The 25,743-nt window shown below is 33.4% G+C and overlaps 3 protein-coding genes across 5 annotated transcripts; 1 reads left to right on the top strand and 2 right to left on the bottom strand.

The window, feature by feature from the left end:
• The first annotated feature begins 685 nt into the window (after positions 1–685).
• LOC110702029 (BTB/POZ domain-containing protein At3g19850-like) lies at positions 686–5,387 on the top strand. Its single transcript, XM_021879670.1, has 3 exons — positions 686–1,029; positions 1,265–2,485; positions 4,684–5,387. Exons 1-3 carry the CDS (start codon positions 967–969, stop codon positions 5,167–5,169), a joined length of 1,770 nt encoding a protein of 589 aa, XP_021735362.1. The 5' UTR covers positions 686–966; the 3' UTR covers positions 5,170–5,387.
• A 2,384-nt stretch (positions 5,388–7,771) lies between these two features.
• Positions 7,772–14,776, bottom strand: LOC110702027 (phosphatidylinositol-glycan biosynthesis class F protein-like). 2 transcript variants are annotated; one of them, XM_021879669.1, is made up of 7 exons: positions 14,574–14,776; positions 14,129–14,292; positions 12,299–12,353; positions 11,847–11,895; positions 10,995–11,062; positions 9,877–9,985; positions 7,772–8,135 (listed from the first exon to the last, which is right to left on the bottom strand). In XM_021879669.1, the coding sequence occupies exons 2-7, from the start codon at positions 14,193–14,195 to the stop codon at positions 8,022–8,024; spliced, it is 462 nt and encodes a 153-aa protein (XP_021735361.1). In that variant the 5' UTR covers positions 14,196–14,292; positions 14,574–14,776; the 3' UTR covers positions 7,772–8,021. The 2 variants fall into 2 exon arrangements, with proteins under 2 accessions (XP_021735361.1, XP_021735360.1); XM_021879668.1 differs by having other exon boundaries at positions 14,129–14,220; positions 14,574–14,774.
• A 1,263-nt stretch (positions 14,777–16,039) lies between these two features.
• LOC110702026 (U-box domain-containing protein 62-like) lies at positions 16,040–25,394 on the bottom strand. Of its 2 annotated transcripts, none has more exons than XM_021879666.1 (12): positions 24,365–25,394; positions 22,725–22,841; positions 22,425–22,617; positions 22,064–22,230; positions 21,740–21,914; positions 20,920–20,981; positions 20,074–20,155; positions 18,884–18,941; positions 18,545–18,669; positions 17,736–17,816; positions 17,592–17,662; positions 16,040–16,536 (listed from the first exon to the last, which is right to left on the bottom strand). In XM_021879666.1, the coding sequence occupies exons 1-12, from the start codon at positions 24,847–24,849 to the stop codon at positions 16,395–16,397; spliced, it is 1,758 nt and encodes a 585-aa protein (XP_021735358.1). In that variant the 5' UTR covers positions 24,850–25,394; the 3' UTR covers positions 16,040–16,394. The 2 variants fall into 2 exon arrangements, with proteins under 2 accessions (XP_021735358.1, XP_021735359.1); XM_021879667.1 differs by having other exon boundaries at positions 22,725–22,854; positions 24,365–24,503.
• Between the last annotated feature and the right edge of the window lie 349 nt (positions 25,395–25,743).

The following is a 25,743-nucleotide window of genomic DNA, read 5'->3' as shown; positions in this document are numbered from 1 at the left end:
ATTGAGCATCGATTCAAAACTGATGCGAAAAGCTAGTTTTGAACCGATGCTCATTTGCATTTTTCTACTAGTGAGCAAGGTATTATTTACTTACAAACTCTACCAATGATTATAAATTTTCTGAATAACTATCTAGTAAATAATTCTCTATTCTATAGTAATTGACACACGTTCGCTTTTTTAACTAGTCATAGGTTACTTTTAACTATATTATTGTACTGATAGATTGGAAACAAATGTACTATTAGTATGTAAAATGTTGTTAAGAATATAATACTTTAAACTTTAAAGTTTCATTATATCAACAATATTTTTTATACTTTCTATAAATATTTAATTATTTAAATGTATAGGTTAATATATGTGTCAATTATTATGAACCACAGGTTCCTTGTTTTAAAAATTTCTTTAGTCTAAAACCTCATAATAAATTGTTTTTTTTAGGACAGTTCCTTATAATTAACCTTTTATTTTAATCAGAATGTAAATAACAACCGTCTCATCTTTTTACAACGCCGTTGTATAAGGGTCAATCTTTTGTACGTACACATCATGTTGATGACGTGAGTCACGTTTTTATCTTTTATTGGCTTTTCTCATTTCTCATTGTAAAATATCTCTACATTTCATATATTAACGATCAAAGTTATACACTTACAAATTACAAGCATATATGTTACATTGTCATAAACTCATAATTCATAAAACGGACTGAATATATATATAAAATCGACACCATAAAAAAAAATATATATATAATATTGTGGCAAAGGTATTAATAAAGACAGCAATATTTTCCTGTTTATCTGCCAACACACTACACACATGCTATCCTAATTTCTATATCCCAAACCACACTGTCTACTTCACCTCCTGCCAACTCTCAGATAACAGAATATCACCCCTTTTCTTCTGTCTCTCATTTTTCTATTTCAAGCTTCATTCAATGTAAATAACCATCAAATTATGGCAGACCAATGTGATCTTCAAATCCATATCAATGGCCAACAAACATTCTTTCTCAATCAGGTATTTATCTATCTATCTATGTCTATTTTATGTAACACATTTATTTCTTATCATCAATTCTATCAACTACCCACAAGACGGCCACTCCTGATAAAATCTTGGTTCATGTAGCCGACCTCATCTTTTCGGGATTAATGCTTTAACATAATTGTTATTCTATAAAAAGAAATCATATCTTATTAATTGATAAGTAGTTCAACAGGAAAATTAATTTCTGTGTTCAATTTTCCTGCAGAAAATTGTCTCAGCTTTTTCAGGAAAACTCAGGAAATTGATCAAACAAGAAAAGAAAAGAACTCAAATCAAGAAATTAAGCTTTACCCTTGAAGATTTTCCTGGAGGTTCAGATGGGTTTGAGCTAATTTCAAGATTCTGTTACAACAATGGTAGAATTCCAATCACAGTTCATAATGTCTGTCAGCTCTATTGCGCTTCGATTTTTCTGAACATGACTGATAAGTACTCAAGTTACAATCTTTTTCAACAATCAGAAACTTTTCTTGATGAAATGTTTCATTGGTCTTGGGGTGATGTTCTTGAATGTTTAAGAACTTGTGAACCCTTTTTCACAATAGCCGATTCAAGTAATCTCATTGATAAACTCATTACCACTTTGCTTGCGAAAATTGCTCAAAACTCTGATATATCCCTTATCTTTTCATCGAATTCTTCCTCCTCATCTTCTCCTGATAACACAATGTCTCGTAGACTTCGCCTTTCGAATTCATCATATAAGACTAATACACCAGATTTGAGCAAACCACTGTCATCTTCAAGCACCAATAACACCATTAGCAATACTACTAGTAGTAACACAAAGGCTTGGTGGTTTGATGATTTGGCTACACTATCTCCAATGGTAATAGAGAGGGTAATTCGGAATTTGGGTGCTTTTGGGAGTGACAATAACAGCCTGTTGCTCACCAAATTCGCGCTTCATTACCTTAAAACCGCGCTTCAGAGCAAGAAGAACTGCTCTGTATACTCGAAAGCTGATTACAGTGGGCTTGCAGATACCGCGATTTATGGAGTGATTCTGATGGGAAGAACTGCATTTTCTTGCAGAGCATTGTTTTGGGTAATGAGGCTAGTAACAGGATTTGGACTCAGCAGAGTCTGCAGAAGTGGATTGGAGAGACTAATAGGCAGTATGCTCGATTTAGCGAAACTCGATGATCTGTTAGTATCAGGACATAGTATTGAAGGGAATCATCATGTTGGAGGTGTTTATGATGTTAATCTTGTAATAAGATTGATTAGAGTGTTTGTACATTGTGAAGGTGTTTCAATAGCAAGATTAAAGAAAGTGGGGTGGTTGGTTGATCAGTATTTGGCAGAAATTTCACCTGATCAGAACCTGAAAATCTCCAAATTCATAGGTGTTGCTCAAAGTTTACCAGATTCTGCTAGGGATTGCTTTGATGGAGTCTACAGAGCAATTGATATCTACCTTGAGGTAACAAATACATGTTCTTTTTACTATTTGTGTTTACTTTTCGTCTGCAAGCCACCTTCTTTACTTCTGCTTTGTTCTCCTCAACTTATTAAAATAAGCGGGTGTAACTAAACTAAAATAAAGATAACTTAAAAACATGAGTTAAAGTAGAAATAGTAAGTTTTGCAAAAATAAGCCGCATAATTAACGAGAGAGGCTCAATTTATCTTCATGATAAATAAAAATTGTTTATTTAGTGGCATTTTTGTAAATAAATCAACAAAATAATAAAAATTTATTTACAGAATTACCACTAGATTAACACTTTTGTTTATCATGAAGATAATATTTTTGTATTTTGTTACGGACTATGATTGTGTCTCGTATGGTGAATATTGTCTTGTAAAAATGATGGGGTTTGAAATTGATTCTTTCCATTTTGGGGGCATCTTATTATTGATGGTGTTAAAGTTTGGTTGTTATCCATTGATGAGTTGGGGTGATAGATGTAGTTTTGGACTAAAACTTTAAGGACTACAAAAAGACTTAATACAAAGGAGACAAGGGTGAGAAAATAAGACAAAGGATTCCCTGCCTATTAGCTATGAACATGACATTTTCCTCTTGTTACATGGCTTATTTCTCTTTCCCCCACTGCCCTTCCCTACATACTCATCCTTGGTGGCTACTTCTTATAATGTTTTACTTTGTACTTAGTACTACATACAATGCTACTATGTCCATAAGCCGATCTAGTAAGAGTTCTGTGTGACACGTGTCCCATCATTTTTCAGAATACAGTAAAATTTACATTTTTAATAAATAAATAAGTCATAATTAAAATTAAAATGAGATGTGTATTGAATTAAATTATAATATGGTTCAATTTAACGTCACCATTTTATACTTGTATGCAATTTAGACCAATCACGAGTAAATATTTGCACTTTAGTGTCTTAATTGCTTTAGTCGTCGAGTTTTTACTACTGTAAATGATGCAATGGTTTTAAATTCTGTAAATTTCCTGTCCGTTCTTAAATATTATGTCACATTCACTTGAAAATAATGCACGAATAGATTGAAAATAATTATGCTTAATTACTAGCGGAGCATGTCACACACTTGAAAAAAAAAGTGAAAGAGTGAGAGTAGTTGAATATCTTAATAGATAGATTGTATAGTGATGTCTCATACTCCAAAGATCATAATTTTAGTTAAGATTACTTTAAAAAATCATGGAGGAAATGGTCCATGCTCTTTCTTTATTACATGGCTCATAGTTGATCGATTGAGATGTTTTTCTTAATTGTCAACATCTAAAATTATAATTGACCATTTACTTCTACTTTTAACCCTTTTTATATTTCACATTCTTAATGTATAATCATCAATAACATTTGAATTATTTATTTATTTATTTTTTATTTATTTTTTAAGGAAATCATTTGAATTAATTATTTATTACAAAGGGGTGCGTGACAAACAATATTGTGATTTACGGTAAATTTTTTTTTTTTTTAGTTAAAATAGATGTTAACTAAATTAGCAAATAAAACCAATAAATACCGTCTTTAATACAAGTAAGAAAATTTCTGACTCTGCCACTCGTTTATGTTTAAGTTTTCTTGGCATGCCTCGTACCTAATTGCATATGCCTTATGAACTCAATCAATGAACATGATCACATAACATTTTTGCTTATTCAATCAATGAAGATTCTTGCCTTTACTCTTGGGACAAGAATTAAATCAATATGTGGGCCAAAGTTGACTGATTTAGTAACTATACCCAATCTAATCTAGGCATTACCCTCATGTGGACCCCACACACCCACTCACTCAACTCCTAAAAGAACAATCACGAAAATAATTTGTGGCTAATAAATGTGCTTTGAGTGGCTACTAAAAAAGTAGCAAGGATATTATAGCAAAAATACAAAATTTGAACAAGATTTAGATACATCTATTATTAGTTGTTAAAGAGCTACTACATGGATGTATTGTGTTTATTACATCATATGTCCAATAATTTCATATAAAACATACGAGTGAGTTCGTTATTAAAATTTAGCATTAACATAGTGCTCGTTACTTTTTTACTTTATTTGTCCCATAGTTTTAATTAAATGTGAGTTTGATAATGAAATGAATAATACCGTATGTACCATATGATAAGTAAGTCAATAATTTTTATTTTTCATTTTTATTTAATAATTGCAGTCTCATCCGACCCTCTCATTTGAAGAACGATCAAGGTTATGTCGATGTCTTAACTACGAAAAACTATCCTTAGAAGCATGCAAGGACCTAGCAAAGAACCCGAGGATTCCTCCTAGGGTTGCAGTTCAAGCACTTGCTTCTCAAAAACATGCAAATTATGAGCCCCCTACAAAAGCAAATCAATTGGAATACTATTGTGAGAGCCCTAGTACAAACAAGAGTAACAACAAACAAATTGTTGTATATGGATCGGAAGGAGTAACAACACATCAATATCACGACGAAGATGTTGAAGATGAAGAAGATGATGATGAATGTATATCACAAGGAAGTGAAGACATGAAGTTGAACATGCAAAGAATGCAATGGAGAGTGTTAGAATTGGAGAATTTGTGTAAGGAAATGAAGAGTCAAATGTCCAAAATGGCGAAGCATAACAAATCATTTAGCTCCCCAACATACAATAGACCAACAAGACTTTGTTAATATTTTCTTGGCCTTTTTTTTATCTTTTTTAAAATTTTCTCCCTATAACTGTATAAGATGGTTTTTTTTTCCCCCTTTTCTTCCCAATATATGCCTTGTTTTAATTTTTGGGTCTCTATAATTGGTGTAAGGTTGTAAATTTGAGGCATGTTTTTGTTATATTTCAATATATATGGTAATTAAAATTATGTGCTCAATAACTAGTTTTACTTGTATGCATGTGTTTGGCTTCGTTCAAGGGATTTACCAATTTTCATCAAGGAAAAAATTCATATCAAAATTCAAAAAATAATACTAGTTATCTCCGTTAATTATTATGTGCAACAAAAGAATACTCTTATTTTAAATCTCATATATAATACGTCTTTATTGTACCTAATAATTAACAGAGGTAGCATATACTAATATTCACACTTGTGTTTTGTTAAACAAGAATGATGTTAAACAACAAGAAAATGCCGAACTGAGAAACAAGGTAATATATATGACAATTACAATAACAATTTAGTACAGAGTAAGACATATGATGACAAATTACTTAGTTAAGGATTTCACAATTTATTGTCTCTAGGTGTAAAGAGATTGATCAATAATTACTTAATTACTCGGTAGAATGTTACTCTCAACACTAATTATCTAATCAACAATAATTACTAATTAACAAGCTCATAATTTAAGTATTTTTTAATATTTTTTCAAAGAACAAGCTGATCATAGTTTAAACTTTAAACAATTAGATACAACTAGAAGTGTATATAATATAAATAGAAACCAATAGTTTCATCCTCTAAATTAGTGACAAATGACAATCTCATTTTAAAAGGTTTATGTGTCAGGTTTTTTAAAACCCAAATAGTCAGTAAAAAGTACTCAGTATACTGTAAAAATCTAATAATCTAACCAAGTTTAGTACGTGGCACAAAAATAATCACAGTAAAGTGAAAACTTGAAGAAATCAATGCTCAATGATGAGGCTCTTATGAAGTAAAGATTCTACAAAACTGATCCTATATTCTTTTTATGTTTGTCTTATGATGTTTTTTTTTTTTAAAATAAAATTTATTTTATTTTATAGTATTATTTTAGTTATGTTTTGAAACTTAGGTGGGTCACATTGTTATGGCTTATACTGTGTGAATTTACTTGCTATGCCCACAATTCTAGCTACCAAGTCAATTTACTTGTTTCTATTGTTGGCTTCAAGTAAGTTTCTTTTCATATTTATTCTTTTCCATTTGTTTTGTTGATAAAATGGTTAGTTTTGAATTTGAAATCCTCTTTATACTCGAATTCAATAAAAAAAATTTTTAAGGAAAAATCCAGTCAAAAAAATCTTATAACCTTTCTGAGAAACTTCATATTATTCAATATCTTTTGAGTTCAGTAAAATTCAGTTTTCTTAAAGAAGAATTATAATAGAATACCAGTAAAAATAATTTCAGCTCAGCAAAAATAATTTCAGTTCAGTAAAATTAATTTAAGTTTAGTAAAAATAATTTAAGTTCAGCAAAAATAATTTCAGTTCAGTAAAAATAATTTCAGTTCAGCAAAATTAGGGTGAAGAGAACAGGGCCAAAGTATGAGCAAGTACTACCTCCGTTAATTATTATTTGCAATAAAGAAATATTTTATACCTTATAAATAATACCCCTTTGTTGCAAATAATAGTTAACGGAGGTAGTATATAAGTTTATTGTATACATGCACGTGAAAAATATCAAGAAAAATTCAGTATACTATAGGACCGTAAGTACCACCAATATTTAAGACAAATGTTTTTAAAAACCGGGTGTACAATAAGTTACTATCTGACGGGAGAAAAATAAAAGAAATATGGGAACTTTTGTTAGTTAAATAAGAGTATACGCTAAATCTCGAAGATTACATTCATATCATAGTATCCCTAATTATAACTACAATACAAGTGGGATGAAAAAAATGGGAAGAAAATCAGCAATAATAATAACGTGAAGAATAAAGCCAAAAAAGATTAAGAAATAGAAGAGAAAAAAGGGAAAGTACCATGGAAAGGTACTAATGAATGACAACTACGAAAACAAGATGGTAATGTAAGAAACAAGGTGTTACTTAGATTAGACGACTCATCAACTATTTATTAACCCGTGATTATATGTCTATATCAACTTGTTTCTACAATATACACATTTTAACACCCTACAAACACAATACAATCCTACATACATTTTTTATTTATTATTATTATTTTATTAAAGATTCAATATATTTAAACTTGAATATTATATATGCCACTATGGTATAAATTAAACGTTGATGAAATTATCAAAACTACGAGCTATACTAGAGTTGAACATTTGTCTGCTTTTGTATACTTGCAACACGTCTTTTTGGCATGTTATTTGAGAAAGTGATTACAACAGGATGACGGACAAATCAAACTCGAGTATAAGTTTAAAATGTAACTAATTTTTAACGGAGTACAATTATGCGCGCAAAAGTTGCAAGTAATACATTACACCTGCAGGCAGGTGGGTAACGAATTCAAGACTGACCGTAAGTTGCTCATCTCAATCCTAAATGACACAAACAAAGGCACCAAGGAAGCTCCATCCTTGGCAAGAGAAACATAAAACTCAGATTTAAGAGCATATAAATTATAAAGTGATAACTATTTCAATTAGTATTAGATTCAAAACATATTTCCAAACTATATTAAAATTGCTAAACCTAACCATACCTTATCTAAGCCTCACCAGGTCAATTACATGAACCTGGTAAGTGTCGTCTACTTTTGGTTGTTCTTTTGATAACTAAAAAAAGAAAGAAAAATTGGTAAGGTTAGAAAAACATGAAATAGAAGAGAAGTACATAACCTAGTCTACTTTGACACACTGTCTCCGACGACTATGAAAATATAACACAAAAGATGCCACCACGCCAATCAGATAGCCAAGGAGCGCTCCATACGCCACACAGATGGGCCATTCCTGCAATTCGATTGAATATGAAACAAATAAATAGAAGATCATAGTGTCTAATGACCCTCTCCAGCATCCATGAAATACTAAAATAGCAGCAAAATTCAAAGTTCCCAACCACATACAGATGGAATCACTTCTGCAATCATAGTTTTTCTCTCCCGTAAAAAGAGGAAATCATGTCCCATTAAATAATGTGCTTTAAAATACTTTACAAGTACAATAAAGATGATTAACAACTAACAAGACAAGTAGTAACTGAATTGGTCCAAAAAAACCCAAATTAAAGAAAGATCAAAAAAGTGCCAGGCATTCTATAAAATTAATACCAAGTATCAGTAAGTTTCACTCAACATAATTACTTTAAACCACAAAAACCAAATATAGCAGAGAAGTTCTTTGCAGTAGAGCTTTCTGCTCTTGTCTACAAAAGTAGTGGATGGCAAACCCAAATATAGCAAAACGTAGTGGATGGCAAACCCAAATATAGCAAAACGTAGTGGATGGCAAACCAAAGTAGATTGACATTTTTTTTAAAGTATATATGGCAAGTAAATGGGGATCGCCGAAGAAGGAAATGCAGCAAGCAAAATGAGACGGAGCTAGTTATATTAACCATATATAATATCACAACAAAATGAGACGGGGCAAGCAAACTTTCAACATTCACAGATATCACAATAATCCAGAAGACAGATCAACTTGGACTCTCATAGTCTCATACTCTCATGAGAGTAGTAGATTTCCTATATCTGCTCCAATCAAAGGTTTTACCTTTTATGGGAATTTCCATTACATAAGATTTCTAAAACATGCTCCTCTTCTTCAAGATTAAGTTTTTTCAAGTACCAGAGAGCACTCTTTTCTCTCTAACTCTTGAGTCAACATGCCTCTTTTCCAAAGCATTTTCCTCCAAAACATCAATGCCGAAAGCATACAGAGTATCATTAAGCAGTGATCATGTTAGCTCTAACATCACCAGATGCTTTCTAATCCCATAACCATAAGCTGTCTTTTTAATATTAAGCTGCCTCATATATCTAAAGCCTAAATCAACAAAAGCAATAGACTATAATGATTGATATAATAGACCTATTAATAATGAGAGAATAGTCAAGCACAAATCTAACATTATTCAGGTTCTTAATATAATAAATCCACAGGGCCACAACCTCAATGGAATAAACTTCCTGAGGACCGTCGTACAGTGAATATATGTGTTATTCTTGTATAATAAAAATATGTTGTTGCTAAACTATATGGTGCATTGTTATCATCATGGCTTTATACTATATGTGAGCGTGTAGGCTGGTTACTGAGTACTAACGCCATCGTAACCAACAAAACGGGCCTAGTTTAGCAAACTGTGACTAAGGAATAATTTGTAGTTGGAGAAACATGCTTGTGTCAATTTGATAACCTTCAATCAAAAACATGGAAAATATAGAAAAGTATCACAGAAATACTCCCCTTGTCCTTTTTTTTTTCCCCTCCTGATGTACCATATCGACTTATAGCACTATTCACATCCTCCACTTTACCATATTTGGTTATGTGTAAATAAGAAAAACCATAGCCACGTGGGATCTTATTAGATACATCTCAATATGTATTATTAAAATTTAAACTATTTTTATTTTTTTACTGAAAAAAATTTAAAGCTATTATTGGTCAAAGTTATGTGTTGGCAAACATGCCAAGTCAATATACTAGTAGTACAATTTAGAAAGTAGATTTTGTACATAATTACCTGCCATGGCCTTTCCCAATCAAGTGGCATTGGCCAGGCCCCAAACCAGGAGCCAATGATAACACCATGTGCTGGAAGGCAAACCATATACTCAACAAATCCTGTTGGCCTGGAATTGAAAAATAATAAGAAAAGTTATGTGCAATACTTGGAAGATTGCAAAAAGTAGCAACTAATTAGTTGCAAAATTAAGGAGCTGTGACAGAATTTGTATTATAATAATCAAGACCTTGCAGAAAACATTAGTATTAGCTTGGGTGAAAGAAGACCAAAAGATTATATTCGAAGGTGACAAGGGCATGGTTCTTAGCAAGTTGGTATCAGACAGGTTTAACTTGCCAAGAGAGAGAGATTAGAAGAGAAAAAGTGATCAGATCATCAGAGTGAAAGAAGGACAAGCATTGTAGAGAGAGATAATTATACTAGATTGACTAACAGGAAATACAGGCTCTAAGCATTCTATAGGCTGGCTTTCTCATAGAGTAAATACATATTTCTGGTTATTCCTTCTCTTTCTTCTTCCCTATCTATCATTTACTCTAGTTTTGTTCTCTCACTCTTGTAACAAACTTCTTTTTAACAAAAATTCCCTTCTTGCTCTCTGCTTCTGTAAAGAAAAAACATTCTAATCGAATTGGTCAATTTCCAATGTGGTGTTAATTGAAAGAACCCTTCTTCTTTAGTCATGCATAAGAAAAGCAGTGGGGTGGGGTGGTGCATTGCCCTTTCCAACGTAAAAGCCAAATTTTTTACAGTTCTTTCCAGATGATAGGATCTACTAGCCTTTCCCTTGTACTGCTACACGACTATGCCCACCCCCCCCCCCCAACTCCCAAACTACAGCACTGAGTCAAAAGCTGACAAAATGAGGATAAGAGATGTCTCTTTCCTTGTTTCTTTTTGGATAATATAAAGTCCGCACTCCGCAGCTATCCCAGATGACACTGTAGGACCTGATGACTAATGAGGCCTTACAAAACATGAATATACAAAATTTCACACAGCCAATTCATAATGGAGCAGATAATCTGAGTAACAAGAGATGGGCAGCATATAAATGGAAAGAGCAACAATAGTACCATGGAAAAATATAAAGAGAAGAATATTTGAACACTTGCCTAGTTTTAACAAATATACGTTGCCAGTCTACCCATGATGCACCGAAAATAGCAGCAGCCGGTAAGAACTGCCAGAGTATAGCAATTTAGTACTATTACCAACTTCAAGTACTATAAAACATAGGCAAAGTATAAGTGATTTTGAATTAATACACATACAATTGCTTTTCTGTCTTGGAAAATCCATTTCTAGGTTCATTACCTAGGGTACTTTAGGGATGAAATAACATTTCTTAAATATACTTCTTAAGATTAAATAAATAGTAATAAAATATATACTACGAGTAGATGTTACAGGAAGTCATTACTATCCTTTCAAGCACAATCATGTAGTTTGGTAGTTCCTCATTAGCTCTCTCTCTCACACACACACACACACACAAAAAGTTCCAAAAGGGCTACCCAAGTACAGTTCACAGCTCTGCACAATCAGTTTGTATATGTTCAGATAAGTCAAATGAGGTGAAGTAAACACACTCTCAATCATGGACAATGGTAGTCCTTGACTCCTCAGAGTTCTCATATAACAAAGATCCTTCAAGATACATACGTAATGAGTTCCAACTTTCTTTTTTCCTTTTTTTCTTGATTATCACTTCATTTCACCAGCTAACTCTTATAGTCTTAACTCGTAAGGAGTATTTTCTTGTATAACTTTCTACATGTCAAACATAAGGAAAATTCATTCATCTTTATATGTTAAAATTGTAGTGGAAAGAAAATGAAAGCAAAGGTGAGAGCACATAAACCACAAGAAATAAGAATGAACAAAACAAAAATGAACAAGTGCATCTATCCAAGTGAGTGCAACAGTGCGTGTGAAAGAGAAAGAGATAGACAGCATTCACTTACCGTAAGTGATGACATCAGCAGAGACCATTTAATTGTGCTCAGCGTATACCTGGCACAAAAAAAAAAAAAAAAAAAAAAAAAAACAGATATAACATTATTCATTGATCCTCATACATTCCAACATATCCACCTCATATTGCATTTGCTCTTGTTTTCATATAACAGTCATGACTAATACTGACCCCCAAAATGCAAAATTTTAAAATTCATGGGGTACTTTTAGAATATAAAAATAGTGGAAATGTACCAAAAAAAAAAGTTGCGTGGTGGGATGTAGGTGGTGGTGCTGTAGTACTACCTGTTTCCACCTCACAACACACTTTAGCTTGAATTTTATAAGGTATCTTTCTTTCATTGTGGAAGTCAAGGTCAACACATAGTGTGGGGTCAAATTCTGCAATCATTCACTGCACAATTCTATAGACAACATAATGAAACCCTGTAACACATACTTTGAGCCAACTGGAGCACCCAAGCTAATAGCTCCAAGAGCAAACACCAAGGCCCCTGCAGCAAACAAGATATAGGCATTACTGACTTAAACAAGAGATGGGCAGTATGGTAAAAGAAACAAGTCGTAGATGACATTAACACGGTAAAAAGAGCACACAAACCCGAGCACTATCAATAAAGGATATAAACATGTGATATGGAGATGGAGGTTCCAAAATTATCCCAAATGCAGAACTAATGAGCCTTCCACTGGACTAAAGTGGCAAGATAAAGCAAATGCTGCTTACATAATGTTTTCGAACTAAACCTCACAAACAGCAAAGCCAATTTTGAATCTCACACCTCACCAAGGCCACATACTCCCGAAGCACATTGATGAGTCACACTGGTGAGTCATTCATATATGTACTTTAGGAGTTTAGGTACATTTATCCTGCATTTCTAGCTTATTTTAGAGCATTTAGGTGCATATTTGTATGGTTTACTCAAGTTATGCTCTACTACTCCTCGTTTGCGTGTTTTTGGCATTTCAATGATTTTCAAGTGAAATCGATGCAAATGGAATATGTTTGGCAACACTTGAGTATAATTATCATGGAGAATGAAACTAGCTTGCACGAGGATAACAACACATCTCTTTAGGATGAATTTGACTCTAAATGAAGCAAAGTGCTTGTGAAAGAAGTGCCTAAACTGACTCTTGTTCACTATTTTGCTCAAAACTTATCTACAAGTAACAATTAAGTGATTCCAATTGGGTTGGAAAGTAGACTTGAAGAGCTTTCCTACATTAAGTCACACCCCGAATTTCAAAGAGAAACAAGAATATGATGTTTTAAATATGAGCAGTTTTGATGATCCGTTACTCGCCCAATCAGGCGAGCTCGCCTGGCCCCATTGGGTGAAGGCTCTTTGCTCCGGTTTTTCTCCATATTGTAATTAAGTATTCACACCGGATCAGGCAGGTTTGCTCGCCTGATGGTTTAGCGGACATGGTTTCACATTTTCACATGATTTCTACTATTTTAAGAATCAAGTTTTGTGGCTTATAAATACCTTCTGAGGAGACACAATAAAGAGCATCTTTTGACACTAATTTTCTTCCACTAATTATTTGACTCTCTTAGTTTTTTTAGCCCTAAATTTTCTACGGCAATCTTCCATGGATTGTTCTTGAGTTCTTCAATTTAATTTTGTGAGATATTTCAATTTCTCTTTTCTTATTAATTGTTTTGTTTCATGTTTAGCCTAGATTTATCTTGTTATTCTTGCTTTGCATCTTAGATATAGTATTTATAAGTTTCAATATGTTGAGACTGTGAGTAGATTATTACTAAGATTAAAGGGTGCATCATAAACATCCTATCAAGAAGTTAACAATGAGAATGAATGGGATCCCCTTATCCAAACCCTGAGACGAAGTAAATTACTTCTTAGGAGAGGCATTCACTAAAGCTGAGAAATACGCGTGAGACAAGCACCCTTTAATCCAACACACCCTTTCATACAGCATTGTAAGATTAATTTGGCATCTATCATTATTAAGTCAGAGGTGAATTTCATTAGATTAAAATGGACAAGATACTACCTTCCAAATAATATTCTCTAGTTGGTCATGCCTTTGCATCCCGGTCTCTCAAAAACCAATTCTCACCATAACCTATGAATGATAAGCATTACAAGCATTCCTAAAGAACCAAAGCAGATAATAAGCATAAAACAGTCTAATCCATAAAACACATTCTCAAACTATATTTACCGACCACAGATAACCCTAGCAAAAGTAACTAGAAGAAAAAGAAATTGGAGAAAATTGGGAAATCTCTCACCTGCAAGAAGCCCCAGTAGGCCTCGTCCTACCGCCTTCGAGAACTGACAGAAAATGTCAAATGTCATAGCTCTGTCCTAACATTAAAGGGTTCTGCAACACATTAACAACCAAATTTAATTCAATTGTTCCAATTTCATAGCTCCTTCCTAACATCAAAGACTTCTGCAACACAATAGCAACCAAATTCGATTCAAATATCAAATTAGGCTCATAATTCTACTCAATTTCATAGTTCCATCCTAACATTATAGGCAATAATTGATTCAAATACCAAATTAAGCTCATGATTTTCTTCTCTAGCAACAAATTCGCTGGTTTGTAATTATACAAGCAACAGTTCATACTGGAGAACCTTAAAATGAGTTTACTTAGAATAAAATTAACGATAAACCCTAAAATGCGAAATTGATATTTGATGAGTAGAAATGGAAACAACATCTTACCTGAGAAGCTGCTTCAATGGAGGATAGAAATATCAATGGAGATCGTGGAGAAAATTAATTGATGAATGTCCAAGATTGAGATTTGTGCAATTTGAAAGATTTGATTTTTACAGTATTTTTTTGAGCACTGATGTCTAAAAGGGAGACTATTATGATTGTGTACCTTTTTCGATTAAACAAAATATGGACACGGCAGGAACCAACTTGAACACGATCCGTTTTGATAACACGGTCCGTTTTGATAAATTGGCCAAATCAATCAATCATCAATCAATCAATCAATAACTATATATTAAAAAACATACCAGCAATGACACGTGTCATTTTCTGGTGTGTCCTTTAGTTTTTTAAAAAAATAATGCTGGTAATCTTTAGTAAACAAATCGATTTGATAAATCTTATACATAAATAAAAAGATAGCAAAATAATACATAAATAAGAGATTTGATATGATTTTCAATAACATATACGGAGTACATTGGCAAATATATAAACTAAAATAAAAATAAAAATAAAAAATCAGATTCTTAACATAATTGTGCCATAATGTTATGTACAACTTATTACAACAATAATTTTATTTAGATTTATTTGATTATATGTTAAAAAGCTCCAAGAAAGTAATTTGAATTTCAAATATTAAAAAATAGATAAAATACAAGATTTGATGTATCCTTCTACAAATAAATATTAACAATTATAAATTTAAGAGGAAAAAAAATCAAATTTTAACATAATTTGTGACATACATAGTGACTACCGAGTGTAATGTACAAAGTTTTAAGAAATCTATTTGGTTAACAACGAGAAAATTTTACCAATTTTTTATGAAATTAAATATATAATAATATACATATTGTCAAATGCGTTTTAAAAATAACTATCAGGCTAATAGGCTCTTTTATAATTATTAATTATAGGATCTTTTAAAATAAATTCATTACATTATATAATATTTTAAAAAAAATCATTGTTAATTTAATAATAGTTATAAAAAATTACCGTGCATGGCACGGGACCTAACCTAGTTATACAACTATTCTACACTTTATGCTCCATATTGTTTAAGATAGATTTTGTGAACGACGCAAAATGAACACGAGGCCAATCATGAACACGCCACGAAATGACTATTTACCAACAGTAGGAGGCGTTATAAAGTATGAGCAATGGGTAGATTGGTAGTCATATACATAGTTCAGTACACCTTGCTCAAGCGCAAGCCTCAGAACGGTACAGAGTATCATCTTAAACTTGATTGCTTGTCAATGAATTGAAACTTAAGAACTAGTCTCTCCTTGGTGATATTAAATTTATCTAGCAAGGCATTCGTTTTTGGTGCATCGTCGCTGCCTTAAAGATAATTCGGAGTAGCAATAACTGATCTTTTCTGAATGATTGACGCCTAATGATCACCGGAGAGAAAGGGAAGGGGAGAAAACGAGATTTAACTACTCAGTATGATATAATTAAATGTACACAGTATGCTAGGTCAAATGATACTCTAATTTTGTAGTGATTCATGGTAAAAAGTTGGCAAGAACAGCAGCCGTATCGGTAAAATGCCCTAAGGCTTCCTACAGATCTGTACACAACTCTAGACAGCAAATTACACAACTCTAGACAACAAATTACAAGCTACGGTAAAGAATCCACCTAAATCAAAATCTCACTCGCAAGCTTACGAAAAATATGCCAATCAGGCAAGATGTAAAACTGACTAATTTTCTTTGAGATCAATTTACATGAAGATCACACCTTAACAAATGGTGATCTGAAGCAAGGACTTGAGAAGAGGAGAGACTTGGCAGGGAGGAGCAATCAGGATTTTTGTTCTTGGCTACTACTTTGAACAGGGTCAGATGCACATCTATCCTCACTTGTCTGAGAAGCAGTGAGCTTTCGTAGAGACCTATATTGCAAGCGAACACTTTCTCCACTTCCAACAATTTTGAGCAGATACCTGAGTGACATACCAGAACAAAATAACATAAAACGGATGACCTGATGGCTAAAAACTCACCAGCATGTAAAAAATTAACAAAATTTATGGTTTTATATATTGAAAAAAAAAATATATGATAAATTTGTTAGAAAGGTACTTATATGTTCACTTTTTTGTGAAAAAGGACCTTATATGTTCAAAGTGGTGAAAAAAGGCCTTATAAGTCACTTTTGTTGTGAGTAGGGACCTTGACATCGGAATATGGCCATTGACTTTACTTTTCCGGTGTTGACCATCACTCACGTGGCACGTGATGTTTTAAAAAGGCCCTTTCGTTCATTTTTTCCCACGTTTTCACATTTTCTCTCTTACTATCCCCAAGTTTTCTCTTGAAATCCCTTCTCTTTCCTTAAAATCAAGAGAAAAAAAAGAAGGAAAAGGCATTTTTAAAACATCACGCGCATATTACATGATGGTCAATGCCGGAAAAGTAAAGTCAGCGGTCATATTCCGATGTCAAGGTCCCTCCTCACAACAAAAGTAACTTATAATGACCTTTTTCACCACTTTGAACATATAAGGCCCTTTTTCACAAAAAGATACACATATAAGTACCTTTTAGACAAATTTTCCAAAATATATATATATATATATATACATATATATATATATAGAAACAGATGTATTTTTCAGTAGGACCATGGTCCTATTTTTAGCTTCAACACATGTTCCCTATCTAAATGGAGTTAAAAATTATCAAAGCCCTAAAGAAGTCAAAGAAGGAGATAAGAGGTGAAGCCAACGACCCACTAATTAGCTAAACTTAAGAGCTATATTATAAGGTAACTAGGATTATTGTATCTCAACCTTTTCTTCCAGAGGCTGGCATGCTAAAGACAAGACGGTTGATGTTCCTAATTATGTATTCATGTCGAAGTAGATATTATACTCCAGGTTATCGAGTAAAAGGAGACGATTCTCCCAAAGAAAATTACAGAACAGCAGAGTATTAGTCCCAAAATGTTTTGGGATCCCAGAGAAAATTATCAATCCCCAAAATTGAGTCAACTCACCATCCATTAAGACACTGAGATGTTATTACAGCTTCTTTTCCAACAAATTTATCTGGTGTTCTCCTGTTTCCCTACACCATTTAAACAAACAGTCAGCATATTCATGTCAATCTTGAAGAAAATGGAATCCGTTAAACAATTCACCTTTATCATCACTTTCTCATTTACTGAAAATGGATAATGAACCCTTTGCAGCCCACTATCGGAAGTAATATCGCCTTCTTCCTAAAAAATATCGTATGTAAATTAGAGAAACGGATCCAATAGTTAAGGTAACAAGACCCACAACAGCAACAACAACAACAACCAAAAAAAAAAAACTGCTTCAAAGGTCCAAAGGTCCACAGGTCCATAGCTGAACCAACTATCCAAGCACACCACAAAAATCATGATACAAAGGTAACAGGAAATAAGAATTTCAAAGGTAGCAATACTTAACAAGCTTAGACAAGATAGTATGTCTCTTAAAGCTGAGTACATGGAGCAGCCATCTCATTGTAATATACTCCGTACATAATACAATATAGGAGGAAAAATAGATACAACAACCACAACAAAGCTTTAGTCCCAAATTGATTTGGAGAAACATCATTTAACTCCTCTGAAAGAGAAATTCAACAAAAAAGATAATCCTATTACTTTCTTTCTTTCTTTTGTTTTTGGTTTTTTTTTTTTTTTTATTATTCATTTAAGTTGCCAAGAACCTTCAGTTGAGCTGAAGTATGAAGTATCTCGTTACATAATACTCATATATGTATCACTTCAGGCAATTAAACTACACTGGTGACTTAATACATTATACACCCACACGCGTGCACAAGTACACAAGCACCTTACTAGTAAGGTAAAATTTACACAGCCTTCCCAAGAAGAACAGTGATAGTGTTTACAATAAAGTGTTAAAAAAAACATTCTACAGAAGCTAGTAACAGGAGTACATAATATACAAGTACCTTGTTGATCCTTCTTCCCGAATCTATCTGATCACCAATTTCTTTCCGTCGCTTTCGAAGCGTTGAATTATGGAAGAGTCGCCGATCATCCTCTTGCTTCACAGTTGCAGCTGCAGCTCTTAGAGCTGTATGAGAACCATAAAGTAAAAATTAAAAAAAAAAAAAAAAAAAAAAAAAAAAAAAATTGGAAAACAAGGAAAACAAAAAGGCAGTTAGATCCTCATTGCATAGGACAAAAAGTTCTGAATTTAAGAGAATGGTTGTGTAGTTCCATTTTACGAAATTAAGAATGGAAGAGAAGCTGCAAATAAAGATGAATAATCAATTAAAAAAAATTACCAAGGTTCGGAATCAATGACCGGGTCTCAATTTCTGCATGACACAGCATGCACCTGGACTGTCAGGCAAACAATCAGCAGTCATAAATTCTATTAAATAGCATGTCAAAAGTTCTTGTCTGCCTCAATAAATAAATCAAATAAAAATTTCATGTAAATCTCTAGTAGAATATCTTCCCTCTTACCATCAAATTATCCATATCCTCAAAAGCAACTATAAATAGCAATAACACAAAATAACATCAATTTGGAGAGTAATTTACAGTAATTCCAGTGATTCTCATTCTTTGCTCTAAATCTTCAACCCCTATTAGCTCTTACAGATAGAAAATCTTAGCCAGTCAGAGTGTCAGACTAATATAGTGTTTGTTCATAAATCATAATTCCTCTTAATCATCTTCCCTTTTGAAATCCAGGCATAAATTTAGATAGTGAAAGCTTCAAATATCTGCAGGAACATATGAATCCAGTAATGCTCCAAAAATTATAACTAAGTAACATCCAAAGAAAGAGGTTGAGGGGTTTAATTTCTATCAGACTTTACACAAAGCTTCAAAACCCCAAAAAGATATTTTCTGGATTATGCCAAAAACCAAGATTGTAAGTGTAATAAAGTGGTAGGTCATATTTTTGCCTTTTTCCTCTTAAATAATTATAAACAATATTTTAAAAATAATCTATTGGCTCTCGCTGGCTTTCACTTAATTTTATATGGCAATGAGGGCCTCTTTTTTTTTTCCTCAAAATCACTTCTAATAAATTTTAAAACTTTACAGATGGAAAAGGTTTTTTTCACATACAAGAGGTATTAAAGCACATACAGTACAAAAATAATTCTTCGCATGCACAACACAAGGACACTGATTTAAAACAATAGAACAGCTTACACATAGATAAAGGTGAGGCAAAATACCACAAATACCAAAATGAGATCAAGGGTTACAGAAAAGTCCCATGTCGCAAGCTCCACAAATAAAATGATTCTTAGATAATTGGCAATAGGTGCAACAAACCAACAACTATAGAAAATAAAGATAAAAAAGCTGCAGATAACCAAAACTAGATCCAAGGAAGTGACCAATGAATTTTCTCAATAATCGTGGCTGCAGAAATAATGAGCGAAATATTTTACCAAGAAGCTGTGAAGAACAGTGGAAAATTATGATCAGAATCAAGAAAAGGTTATCCTACCGCTTCAATAACCTTTCTCAGCATAAGACCCCCAAATGAGTGTCCACAAGAGACAACCGTGGCATCTTCAAGAAATACACCACTGCACATCAACAAAGTAGACCAGTAAAAAACAAATCATACTCATAATCAACCAAGTAGACCAGTAAAAACAAATTATTTTCATAATCAACCAAGTAGACCAGTAAAAGACAAATTATATTCATAAGCAAATTTTAAAATCTAGGTTCAGAAAAGATTACGTTAAAAAAAATTAGAGGGAAAATAAATTACTCATTGGCAGTAAGCAACTTCAGAGCTTTAATAATATTGTAAAACATCACCATATCCAAGACAATGTAAGCTGCAGTTAAATTTATCACTAATGTAGCAGTTTGTTCCCTTCTAATTAACATCTAACATAGTTATTCTTGCATTGTTATTTAACTCTGCACTCTGGAGTAGTTTGCATTCTTCTTTTTACAAATTATTAAAGATCCAAAATGCAAGTATAACAATAGGATTAAGGCTCCAGATTGCAAATTCAGTGCAAACTGTATTTATTTGGGATTTTGCTGCTGTTGTCATTGATTTTATAGTTTATGTATGCTCAGAATTGATAAACATCAAATCTATAAAAAGTTTGACTCTTGCTCAAAAAACAAACCGAAAGCTTGACCAAATCAAAGTTTTAACAAAAATATTAAAGCACCAAAAGCCCGGACCCTAAGTCAAAGTTATAGCATCGGAGTACACCAAGTACAGAGCTAGAAACACTGCAAAAAAGTAACAATCAATATAGAGATAAAGAATTTTTTTTTTTTTTTTTTTAATAATGAAACAGAGAACAAGTAGAATAGAACTTACGATAAAGGATCTGAAAGTACACTTCTTAAAGATGGCTCCTTGTTAATATTGCTTTGCCCCACCTGAAATAGCAACTCACAACATAAGATTACAAACAAGTTAATGGACATAGTGATGAATTTCCTTACAAGACTACAGAGTCTGGGAGTATTTATGTGAGTATATCCTATGAGCCTATGGGGATTTGGCTTCGATCCTAATGGAAAAGTCATATTGCTTAAATTTGATGTTTCTAGTATCTTTTGGGAGCGAACAAAATAAACTTGTTGTTTATATTTATTGCTTTAGTAGATTTTGATTAGTTAATAACATGTTTTATGGGTCTTTGGGTTGCAATTTGTGTCAGTTAATTGGGCTTCTTTGGTTTAACTAAGTTAGTTAGGCTTAATTTGGGATCCAAATTGGGTTAGTTTCCTAAACTTAGCTGATTGCGATTCCAAGTTGGAACAGAGAGCAAGACATATATTAGTAATTAATATAATCGCTGGGTTGCACTTTCAGGGAAGACATAATCTGGACCTAACATCCGGATAGTGGACTGATAAAGTGATAATACAGCAAGGTCAATTTGTCCAATTATTGAAATTTTAACCATTTCTAGTTTCATAGTTAACAACCAGAACATATATCAGTTATACCAGCTTTAACTCCAATTCTCTTCTAAATGAAATAACATGCTTGTCATTAACATTGCAAGCTAGCTCCTCCATACATTTGTTGGTCAGCAAATTACATGGCTTTCTTCAATATCCTCTAATTTAGTCATGGATAGATCTTATTACAAAGCTTAAGTCTTAAGCTGGTCGTAGAGATGACTTACATATGTACTGTCAGGGTATTTGCACAAAGTATCTTCTTCTGCAGAGAGATCATCCATGAATTGGCTTACAGATATGGGAGCATAACTGTGAGGAATGACATGACCAGCAGCAGTAATGGGCGAACAGTCCAGAATGGCATTGCTCTGCGGCATAAGCCTAAAGGCTAATGAAGTCCTGTAATGGTAGAGAAGTAAGCCTTCTTCTATTCTATACAGAATTCATACCCCACCCTTCCCCCTGTCATCTGTTTCTTAAAAAAAAGGGGTTGACAGAGGATAACCATATCCTACATTAAAATACTAGTGCAAATTCCGTTTGAGTACCTTCCAACACAACCAGTATTTGAGGAGGTATCAGATGCTGCACGATAGGTGGAAGCAGGACGCAGGCCTGCCGTTGCATGACTAAGTGCCTTTCCTGTCAGTAATAAAACAGAACCAGAACCTATCCCACTATCTGCCAGGTACCATCGACCGTTTGGATCACAGACCTATGAAGACAAATAGCTGACAGAAATCATTTAAAGACCACAACTTATAGAGCAGGGAAGCAACAAAATCAACCCATCAACATGGCGGGAAATCTTAAGCTAAATTAAGAAAACAAATAAGCTGCACAAGCAATTGTAAATATGTAATAATTGAAGGACAACATGCTGAAGTCAAAAGATCTGGGTGCCCATACCTGCAGGCCAGGAGTATCAGAAGATATCAGAGTTAACAAACCCTTCTCATATTCACCATTGATAGATGGCTTGCCTCCTCCAATAGCCCCTTTTCCATTTTGCATAGGAGAATGGAAATAGGTTGCTACAAGAACTGAGGAGGATGCCTCATTAGCAGGTAGTGGGTTATCATCAAGAAGTTGGCTAAAAACGCTGTTCAAAATAGACTATCAGCTATTAAGCAAGAGCAGAGGAGCCATAAGATTAAGAGCCAAAAGAACAGTGAATAGAAGAGCCAAAGAATATTATCAGTAACATACTCGCTGCGCAGACGGAGGTGCCTAGCAATAGCACACAAAACAGCACGCGCAGCTTTACCCAGGCATCTAAAAATTTCAGCCATACATGGAGGAGATGAATCACTATCTTCCAAAGCCCTTCAAACAAAAGCTGATGGAGTGTCAATTTCTCAATCGATAACTTAGGAAAAATATGCACAAATACATTAAAATAGGCGCATCCAACACAATTAATAAAGGTAATCATTTAAAAGTTGGATATGAAAAAGTCATCCAAAGCAATGTCATTCTCTCACCCACTGTCCTGAAACTGCTGACAGCTTGACTCAGACAATTTAAGTCTCTACCATAAACATTGTCCAGCTCTACGTTAGGATAACCCAAGAAGTCACATTTACCAGGAACTTGTGAGAATGCCTCTAGGAGATTTATTCTCCCAAGAAACTTCAAAAACAAACCCAAAGCCCACAAATCTGTCAGGAATACTTTGCAAAATTTTGAACATCCACCATCTTAATGCATTTGTTTGTAATCTTTGCATTATTCCCTTGCACTTGGTTCTTAGATTATAAGGAATATCAGATACTAAAGGCAACCACAGCATCACGCCTTTGAGCTTGAAAGCATAGATGGTTTAGAATTTAGGATGCCAAGTTGCCAAATATTTGTAACTTTTCACTACACAGCTATTGTAACTTCCTGTTGCCAGCTTACTGTTGTATGTTGCACGGTTGCACCCAAAAGCAGCTCTGTTTCCCCAAATTAGCATTGTGGCTCTCCATATTTCCATACATATGATGGAAAACTGCTGCAATATATCATTTCCAGCAGCTTGAAAATTACTCCTACTAGACCTATAATCTATACTACATTGGGAAAAAGACAGCTGAAGAATGTAGATATGACGGTGTCATTTGAGTCTAAGCCAAACCCACAACATCATTAAAGGGTGGGAAATAAAAATTGAAGGGCATTTGCGAATGAGGTGGTTGTTTGATTGACAACAAAAAGTGAAATAGGGGAAAGTAGATATTTTTCATGGGAATTAAAACTTCCCAAAAAAAAAAATTGGGAAATAAATCAACAAATTTCCCTTTGGTCAATCAAAATTCATAAGAATTTCGATTTCATTTGATGCCAACCAAACAAGATAAAAATCCTAGTTGCACGAGGGAATTAATTTTCCATGAAATACAACATCCCAGAGGTGTTTACTTCCCATGTAAGACAAACAAGCACTAAGAATACAATCTAACAGGCAAAGTATGCATAGAAGGTATGAAGTTCATTTGAGGTCTCAAACCATTCTGTTCTTCCCTAAGCTTCAACAAAACCGTCGAGAAGTATTAAATCCCATCAACAACAACAATTCAATTGAGGTCCAGATGTACACTGTTTCATCTCTAATTTCTTAATTGTCCAAAAAGCTCATATTTCTTAGAGTCATCCATTCATCCTGCCCTTTTCTCAATTAAGTTCACATTTTCCCACCTAATTCCACTATAATCCGAATAACAGCAACAAAATTAATAAAATAAAAACACATACATACATCAATCTAATAATCCAATAAATAAAATGAAGCATTAATTCAAACTAAATTAGAGAAATTAAAAATAAATAAAAAAAAGAACATTTTTTTAGAGCAAAAGCAAAGATACCTTCCAGCCCTATACATGTAAACACCTCTACTTCCTTTCCCAACAGTTCCAGCCCTATTTCTGAAATACAACCTTGCTGACTCCAACCCACACCTCATGATCGCGGCATCGTTGCTTCCGAGCTCAAGAACCGCGGCATTATACCTCATTAGAGACCCAGAAAGGGCCTCCACAGCCTTCAAATAACTCCCACAAGGCGCCCCATCATAGGGGGCGATATCCGAAACCCGAACCCTCGCCGGAACAACATCCGGGTGGAAGGAAGAAATGGGAACAGCATGGTCAGCGCGGTGGGAGGAAGGAGGAGGGGGTGGTGGAGGCAACGAGGTACGAGGCGATAGAGTCAGCGGAGGAGGAGGTTGCTGACTATGGTGATGATGATGATGAATTTGTGGGTTGTTGTTGTTGTTGCTGTTGTTGTTTGTACTATTATTGTTGTTGTTATTGTTTTGAGAGAGTGACTGAGACATCATCATCATCACCATTAACAACAACAACAGCAGCAACAACAACAACGAAACGAATAATCTGCGAACAACATTTACAGTTCACTCTCATTATTTTAGGGTTTTACAGGATGATTCCGTACAAAAAAAAAAAAAAACAAACTAGGGAAAATTACAAATGGGTTCAAAATTGAACCATTGAATAAACAAATTTTGCAATTTTGTGTGATTGTTTTGTAAAATAAGTATGTAATTGATTTAAATTAGCTAGTTTGAAGCAGAAAAGTGGTCCAAATTTAGGGGGGATTTCATTATTTAAAGAGGGTTTTTGACAAATTAAGAAAAAATGGTGTGTTGTTGCTCAGTATACGAGGAAGCAAGAAACTGGTGTAGAATACAAGAGGAGAGAGAGAGTGTGTGGAAAATAGGAGCAATTTTTGGTTTTAGTTGTCAGAAAGTCTGAATGTTTAAAGCACTTCATAAAGTTATTTTCAAGATTCAAGTGTTTGTGACTTTGGGCCTTTTCATTAGGTTTAATTTCAATTCAGTTCGACTTTTAATTTTCTTTTTTCATAAATATTACTTTCTCCGTTTTTTTTACTTCATACGCTTTGACTTTTACACTATTCACCATATCTTCTTTGACTGTTTTTTGTGAATGATATGTAAAGAAAAATATATTCATATGATATCTTTTTAAATTCGTCTCAATAAGTACTATCGTAATACAGAACTTTTATAATTTTTACTTATGAAGAATTAAAGTTATTGATCGCTAAAGTTTTGCATTGGCAAGCGTGATAAAAGAAACAGGTCAAGTAAAAAAGAACAGAGGAAGTAGTAATTTATTTTAGTTTAGTTCAGTTCAAATCAGTTCAGCTCAGTAAATCAGAACAGACACTTTGTGTTGCTTTGTTAACAATAGTCAAAATC

The sequence above is a fragment of the Chenopodium quinoa genome, unplaced genomic scaffold, assembly GCF_001683475.1.
Source record: "Chenopodium quinoa cultivar QQ74 unplaced genomic scaffold, ASM168347v1, whole genome shotgun sequence".
NCBI lineage: Eukaryota > Viridiplantae > Streptophyta > Magnoliopsida > Caryophyllales > Amaranthaceae > Chenopodium > Chenopodium quinoa.
This window is presented reverse-complemented; position numbering and strand designations above follow the sequence as displayed.

Excerpts from the sequence above, each read along its gene's own strand:
- LOC110702026 (XM_021879666.1), bottom strand. The coding sequence starts at position 24,849 with ATGGTGATGATGATGATGTCTCAGTCACTCTCTCAAAACAATAACAAC. Across the intron at positions 20,156-20,919 it reads GTACTTTCAGATCCTTTATC|TGGTGTATTTCTTGAAGATG; the intron begins GTAAGTTCTATT and ends GTTGATGTGCAG. Across the intron at positions 17,663-17,735 it reads ATGAGAAAGTGATGATAAAG|GGAAACAGGAGAACACCAGA; the intron begins GTGAATTGTTTA and ends TAAATGGTGTAG.
- LOC110702029 (XM_021879670.1), top strand. The coding sequence starts at position 967 with ATGGCAGACCAATGTGATCTTCAAATCCATATCAATGGCCAACAAACA. Across the intron at positions 1,030-1,264 it reads AAACATTCTTTCTCAATCAG|AAAATTGTCTCAGCTTTTTC; the intron begins GTATTTATCTAT and ends ATTTTCCTGCAG. Across the intron at positions 2,486-4,683 it reads CAATTGATATCTACCTTGAG|TCTCATCCGACCCTCTCATT; the intron begins GTAACAAATACA and ends TAATAATTGCAG.
- LOC110702027 (XM_021879669.1), bottom strand. The coding sequence starts at position 14,195 with ATGACATTTGACATTTTCTGTCAGTTCTCGAAGGCGGTAGGACGAGGC. Across the intron at positions 12,354-14,128 it reads CCTACTGGGGCTTCTTGCAG|GGGCCTTGGTGTTTGCTCTT; the intron begins GTGAGAGATTTC and ends TGTTTGCTGCAG. Across the intron at positions 11,896-12,298 it reads GGTGCTCCAGTTGGCTCAAA|GTATACGCTGAGCACAATTA; the intron begins GTATGTGTTACA and ends TTTTTGTGCCAG.